General features: G+C 28.6%; 2 protein-coding genes across 2 annotated transcripts; both read right to left on the bottom strand.

The window, feature by feature from the left end:
* Nucleotides 1–1,827: 1,827 nt before the first annotated feature.
* LOC103307670 (uncharacterized protein K02A2.6-like) lies at nucleotides 1,828–4,983 on the bottom strand. Its single transcript, XM_008184539.1, has 3 exons — nucleotides 4,968–4,983; nucleotides 4,170–4,877; nucleotides 1,828–1,994 (listed from the first exon to the last, which is right to left on the bottom strand). The coding sequence occupies exons 1-3, from the start codon at nucleotides 4,981–4,983 to the stop codon at nucleotides 1,828–1,830; spliced, it is 891 nt and encodes a 296-aa protein (XP_008182761.1).
* An 18-nt stretch (nucleotides 4,984–5,001) lies between these two features.
* LOC103307680 (uncharacterized protein K02A2.6-like) lies at nucleotides 5,002–5,601 on the bottom strand. The gene is made up of 2 exons (XM_008184538.1): nucleotides 5,484–5,601; nucleotides 5,002–5,408 (listed from the first exon to the last, which is right to left on the bottom strand). The coding sequence occupies exons 1-2, from the start codon at nucleotides 5,599–5,601 to the stop codon at nucleotides 5,002–5,004; spliced, it is 525 nt and encodes a 174-aa protein (XP_008182760.1).
* Between the last annotated feature and the right edge of the window lie 1,917 nt (nucleotides 5,602–7,518).

Raw genomic sequence — 7,518 nt, 5'->3', positions numbered from 1 at the left:
AGGTAAAATTAAGATACAAGATACAAATATAACAATTACAATTTTAACAATAGCATCTTTTACTTTAGGTAGACCAGCAACAAGTGATAGTAACCGTCCCAAAAAGAAACCCAGAAATTTACTGCATAACATTAAAAATTGTGTTACTAATGCAAAATCACATTAATAAAATTATATTATATTACCTATACAAATTAACAAATAAAAGTAATATATTAAATATATTTATTATTATTAATCATTATATTTCCAACTAACTTTGTTTGTTATTATGTTAATAAAATTAATTAATGCAAATATACTAACATTAGAAATTGTGTTATTAATGCAAAATCACATTAATAAAAGTTTATTATTTATTATATTATTATTTAAATATGAACATATTATTATTATTACTATTAACACATATATATATATATATATATATATGTGTTATAACTAATTCTTAACCAATAGTTATAACTAATTCCACAAACCTATACTAAAGTATTACTACCATAGGTGCTTAGTTTTCTTTTAAGTTGGTTCTCATATTTAATTTTTAAAAAAAGATTAGACAATCATTACATCATTTATTTATACATCATTCAAAATAATATAAAGTTAATATATTATAAAATATTATAAAAAAATATTCATTTTTATTATTATTATTATTACATTTATGTATTGTTTTCCTTATTCAATATATTTTATATTTTTTAAACAGTAATTAATATATAGTAGTATATAATAGTATATCGTAATTTAAATTTGAATTCGGCGCTAAATATTTCAGACCAATGAGAATGCCGTATTTTCCTATGGGTTTTATTTGATGTGCGGAATGTTAATATGCGGCCGGTTTCCAATCGGTATGATTCGGCGTATAGAAGGGGAACCGATGCGCAGCGATGGACGCGTTCTGACATATGGACTCGTGGGCCGGAGTATAGATATTAAATATTATCACGTTATTTCTATTGATAATTATATTTATACCGTACGGCGTTTCCATCATAATAATAATAAACGTGTTGTCTGTATTATAACGTATGCACTATAATAATATATATAATTTATACAATTTGATGTGATGAGACAGTAGGTACTGCTATAGCAGTACTAAAACATTGATTTATTTAGGCATGCTTTATCTTATTTTTGACAATCCTCACTGTCCGTCAATGTGTTAAAGTACCAACATATTCACTTTCATATCAGAAATGAAGCTGATGAAGAAAATCGGAGCATTTTTACTAAAACGTTGTGACAGACACAAAAAAAACATAGCATTGTAAAATCGATACAATCTTTTCTCCGCTCAGAATCTAAAAATCTAAAAAAATATATTTACACTGTTGATTTTTATGAACATTAATTTCAAATTTGGATGAAATTAGATATTTAAATTTAAATAAATGATGTTAGATGCTATAAGTCTACATTTCTTATTCACCAAAAATAAGATATTTAAGGTTTTTGAAACGTCATATCATATGATCTAAGTATTTTCATAAACGAAATATTTTTAATAAATTCTCTTATTGTATCGTAGACTCATACACAATACATTTTTCTATGAAAATACATATTATATTTATACTTCTTACTTTTTAGTTGATGAAATCAAAAAAAAGTGGAAAAACATTAGAGACAATTATGCTCGAGATATTAATCAACAAAAAAATACCATTAGTGGCAGTGCATCAAAGTTCTCTAGAAAATACACCTATGCAGATTTCCTTACTTTTTTATACCTAGTTTTAAAAAAAAGACTGTAAGTACAATATAATTCTCATTTTTTTTTTTATATAAACAATTAACTTTTAATTGACATTATTATTAAATTTCTAGAACAACAGGCAATATTTCTACACCATCGACTATCATTGGGACAGTCCAGACAGACAATGCTTCTAATGTTTCAGAAGAAGATAGCTTTGTACAAATAAATAATTCACTGTACAATATAAATACAACTACTCCTGAGCCTACAAGTTCCTCCGAGCCTAAAAATAAAAAACCAAAAGTAACAACAATTCAGTAAAGTTTGTTAGAAGTTATGAAAAATCCTCCAATGATCAAAAGTAATAATGATGAATTTGATCCGGATAAAGCATTTTTATTATCATTCTTACCAGATTTCAAAAAAATGAACGATAGTCAAAAATTAGATTTTAAGATTTTATTCATGCAATCAGCAAGACACATTTTAAATCCTTCCAGCGATCATCCACAATATTCAAACATACAACAGTTCAACTACCCTAACAACTTTTATTATCCTAACTCTCATACTCCTTCACTAAACCAATTTCCGGTATAAAGTTTTCACGCAAGTGTTACTCAAACTGTACACACCCCTTCGAGCCATTCTCAACCACCAACAAGTTCGTTTTCTCCTACTGATTATGAGGATATAGGCATGCATCACAGTGTTTAATTTTATATAAGAATTTTTTTGTGTTTGAAAAGGTTTATTTATTTATTTTATTTAAGTTATTTTGTTTTTATTTATATTAGTAGTTGGTACAAGATGTACGTTAAAAAAGAAAACAATTATTACTTTTTTTTATTATTTTATGGTTATTTTCAAGATGAGAACAAATTATATTGTTTTAAATGTACATAAATAATGAAATATATATTAATATTATATAATTATTTTTTGTTTGTACCTACCTGATTGTAATAGTTAATCTTTCTTCTGGACTTACAGGACGTCGAAACTTCGTTGTTTTTTTGGTGATTTGTGTACGTAATTTATCAAGTAATTCGTCAAATGATATAATAGACATTCTATAATACTCAAAAAATTTGTCCGAGTACTTTCGAATATCATTAAAAAATTGAAAAATATGTTACTAGGTTCACGGGTTAGATTATAAGGATGAATTCAAATACATAAATAAAAAATAGGTAAAAATAATAATAGGTAATACTTTGAAGTACCGAAGAATAAATAAATAGTATACATGAATAATCAATATAATATAAATAAATATATTTGTTTTATATTTATTTATTAAATAAAATGAATCTTTTTTACTTACTTTCTGTTTATTTGATTAACTAATGAAAGTAATTATAAATGGAAGACAATCTAATGTTTATTTGCATAAATATTAAAAATTAATCCGAGAGGCACAACTGTACTGTTCACAAAATTTGAGTCAACTGAAGGCGAATAAAACGCTGTAGTTTAACCAACAAACGCGCGTTGAAATGAAGCGTTTTCACCGCGCGTCAAACCCGCTCTAGTGTGGCGCGACCCTTAAGAACCCTTAAGAACAAGATACAATGCCAGATGATGGTTGGGGTCAGTTTCAGGGACATAATTACTCACTATATAGTGATAGGTGTACGCGCAATCAGCAGTTTTTCGAAAAGGAGAAGGATGCACTCCTTAATAACAATCCAGCCAATCCACAATATGGAAATTTAAATATAATAATGTATATTACATTAATATGAGTATAATATTAATGATATAATAATATAAAAGGAGCTTGTCAGCTTTTACCTGTAAATATATTATTCTTAGCTGGCTTTTTACCTACACTACCTAACCACGGTTGTATGTAATCTTAACAATACAAAAAAATACAGCATCAAATTACTATTAGTACAATAACAAATCAGTGCGGCTAAAAGCTAAAAACTTAACGCAGAACATTTACATATACACATACACAGCTCCGATTACCAGGGCACAAACAAACACCACGGACAATAAATATTTCCACAACAAAGATTGTTGTGTTGCGTGCACCCGACTTACAGGAGATGGTGACAGGATGATGGTAGAAGCGTCAAAATGATCAACAATTTGTGGTTTGTAATGTCTCTAAGACTCTGGATGATTCTGGATACACATTGGTTACTTATAAAATGAATAACAACTCACTTTTTAAATTAATAATAATTCATTACTTTATTAATGTGACTTGATCTCTAATACTAAATTAATTGAGGTTAACCAATACTCAGAACACTACAGATCCTCCGTAACAATTTTTTAAATAATAATAAAATAATATAAAATAATATTAGAACAATATCAATAACATAACTATGTTTCTTGTTACAATATAATAAAATAATATAAAACAATATCAATAACATACATTATAAATTCAATCGGTTAGGGGGTTTGACTTCCCTAGCACTACGTCTAATAATACTGGTTGGCTCCAACTCTTTTTCCCTAACTAACTCTTCACCATTTTGTAAGTCCTTAACCCCAACAGAGTCACTACTGCATACATCAGTAATTTCTTTTCCTTGAGTAGGTACTATTAACACTCTATCCTGAGACTCTACTCTCTCAACGATTTGATTTATGTGGCGTTTCCACACACCTACCCCATTCATATTTACTAAATATGTAACTGGAGATAAGATTTTATAAATTACTCCTGGTAGCCATTTATCCCCCTTTCCATAATTTTTGCACATCACTTTATCATTAATATGAAACTGTTTTACTCTACCACCTCTATAATTTTTAGCTGCATTTACTAAACTTTTATTATAATTACTTTTTGCATAAGGAAGTAACCTATCAAATGAAGTAAATAATTTCCTACCCAAATGCAATTCCGCTGGACTGACCCCTGTTGCACAATGTTTTGAACTATTATACGATAAATTAAACTTATAAATATTAATCTCTATATCTGAATCTTGTGAACATTTTTTTAAATACTTTTTAAACGTACGAACTAAATTTTCAGCAGCACCATTAGATGATGGATTGTAAGGTGACGTCTTAATACGATAAACTCCATTATTTTTTAAAAATAATTCAAAGTCTGCAGAACATAAAGATGGACCATTATCTGTGACTAGTTTCGCAGGAATGCCCCACAATGAAAAATATTCTTTCAATACTTTAATTGTTGAAAAAGTTGTAATATTTTTCATGTATTTAATAAAAATCCATTTAGAATAAGCATCAATAATACAAACAAACATATTACCATTTACTGGACCCATAAAATCTAAATGTATACGTTAGGCAGGACCCTCTGGCCAAGGCCAACTATGTAAAATTGATCTAGGCGGACTATCACTGTTTGCTAAACATTTTTCACATTCTTTTGTTATTTTTTCAATATCATCATCAATTTTAGGACACCACACATAAGATCTAGCAAGAGATTTCATTTTTACTATCCCTAAATGGGTACTATGTAATTCTTGTAACAATTCTTTCCTGAACTTTGTTGGTATCACTAACCTATGACCCCACATAAGACAACCTTGTTCAATTGCTAACTCATTCTTTCTATAATAATAAGGTTTCAACTCATCAGAAATATTTTTAATATTATCTGGCCATTTTCCAGTGAAAACTTTAAAAAAAACCTCTTTAAGAACCAAATCTCTTTTAATTTCTTCGCAAATATCTAAATATGATACTGATTTAATGTTAGTTGTTATTAAATTAATAAAAAAATTATCACATTCTTCAAAATTAATTTTATCCGATATACTTAATGGTAACCGAGACAACGCATCAGCATTTCCATTATCTACTCCTTTGATAAATTGTATTGTAAAAGAATATCCTGACAGAAATATAGCGTACCTCTGTAACCTATGAGCAGCCATTGTAGGAATCCCTTTTCCCTCACCAAAAATGCTAATTAATGGCTTATGATCAGTTCTCTTAATATAAATTTCCTACCAAACAAAAATTGATGGAATATTTCCATATTTAACACCATATACTAAGGCAAGAGCCTCTTTATCAATTTGTGAATATCCTTGTTCACTTTTTGATAAAGTTCTTGAAGTAAAAGCAATTGGTTTATCTTTACCATCGGGTAACCGATGTGACAACACAGCTCCCACACCCACTGGGCTAGCATCACAAGCTAATATCAATTCAAAATCTGTATTATAATGGATAAGAATCTTATTGGATAATAATATTTTTTTAATTTCATCAAATCCTTTTTGCTGATCATTCCCCCATACTAATTTAACATTATTTCTCAATAATGCATATAAAGGGCTCGCTACCGTAGACATGTTAGGTACAAATTTACCATAGTAATTTACAAGTCCCAAAAAAGCTTTCAATTCATGAACATTCTTTGGAGTAGGTACATCTGAAATTGCTTTGATTCTATCCGTAGGAATATGAAGTCCTTTCTCATCAATAGAATAACCTAAAAAAGTAATTTTAGTCTTATAGTATTCACATTTCTCTTTGCGTACTGTTAATCCAGCAAAATCTAATTTCCTCAAAACCTTATGTAACCTATCATTTACCTCCGGCTTCTCAATACCTGAAACAACAATATCATCAAAAAAACAACCAACTCCTTCTATACCACTTAACATACTTTCCATTTCCCTTTGTAAAATCCCAGGAGCAGAAGCTGCTCCATAAGGTAGTCTCTTATACATAAATAATCCCTTATGCGTAGAAATGGTAGTGAGTTTTTGACTATTAGTACTTAACGGTAACTGTTGGTAAGCTTGAGATAAATCTAAGGTACAGAATAATCTAGCTCCTTGAAATATACTAATTAAATATCATTTACTCTTGGAATTGGATATCTATCCACTTTTAAAAATGTATTAAGTGTCACCTTATAATCACCACATAGCCTGATCGACCCATCTGATTTAATAACTGGCACAACTGGAGTTCCCCACTCAGACGTTTCAACTGCCACCAATATATCTTCCTTGACCAACCTATCTAATTCCTCACTCACTTTGTCTTTAAGAGAAAAAGGTAAAACTCTTGGCTTACAAAAAATAGGAACAACATCATCTTTTAAATACAATTCAAATTGCTTGTGTTTAAAACAACCCAAGGTATCCTTAAATACTGAAGGAAATAACTTACTAATATCTTCGTTTGCTACTGAATTAATGTCAATTTAGGAAGAAAAAATGTCAAACTCCCCAAGCCAATCTCTTCCAATTACAGGAGGACCACCATTTTCAATAACATACAGTTTTAATTTTTTACAATAATTCTTAACCTTAACATCAACTATAAAATAGCCCAAAGGAATGATAACAGAATTATTATATGCTTTTAAACTCACATCAGAGTTATTAATATCATTAATTTCAGCTATTTTAAAATATTTAAAATCTTTAAAAGATATTGCTGATATACCAGAACCTGTGTCTATTTGAAAATCAATATTTTTTTCATTAACCTTAATTTCAACAGTATAAGGCTTAACAAAATTCACATCTATTGTATCTAAATTATATAGACAATTTAAATCCAAATTATCATTACCTTGGTCTATATGATTTACTTTCATTTTAACTTTACATACCTTTTTTAAATGACCAACCTTTTTTACAATTTAAACATGTTAACATTTTATGCTTACAATCAGGTTTAGTATGACCCTGAGTACCAAAACAATAACAAACAACTTGCTTCTTCCCAACATAATTACTGCCATCTTTCTTACTGACAACTTGTTCCAAAGATCCACTTCTTTTCTGTTGACTTTTCTGCTTAAACTTGGACTGCTTTTGATACTTGAT

This window comes from Acyrthosiphon pisum, chromosome X (genome assembly GCF_005508785.2).
Source record: "Acyrthosiphon pisum isolate AL4f chromosome X, pea_aphid_22Mar2018_4r6ur, whole genome shotgun sequence".
Taxonomy (NCBI): Eukaryota; Metazoa; Arthropoda; class Insecta; order Hemiptera; family Aphididae; genus Acyrthosiphon; species Acyrthosiphon pisum.
Note: the sequence above shows the minus strand (reverse complement) of the source record. Positions and strands in the feature narration are given on the sequence as shown.

Bases quoted from the DNA above. Each gene is read 5' to 3' on its own strand.
- LOC103307670 (XM_008184539.1), bottom strand. The intron at 1,995-4,169 runs GTATTATTAGAC...TTTTATTTTTAG, and splicing joins AAAAGAGTTGGAGCCAACCA to GCTCGGAGGAACTTGTAGGC.
- LOC103307680 (XM_008184538.1), bottom strand. From the start codon at position 5,601: ATGGCTGCTCATAGGTTACAGAGGTACGCTATATTTCTGTCAGGATAT. The intron at 5,409-5,483 runs GTATATCGGATA...ACATTAAATCAG, and splicing joins GTTGTCTCGGTTACCATTAA to TATCATATTTAGATATTTGC.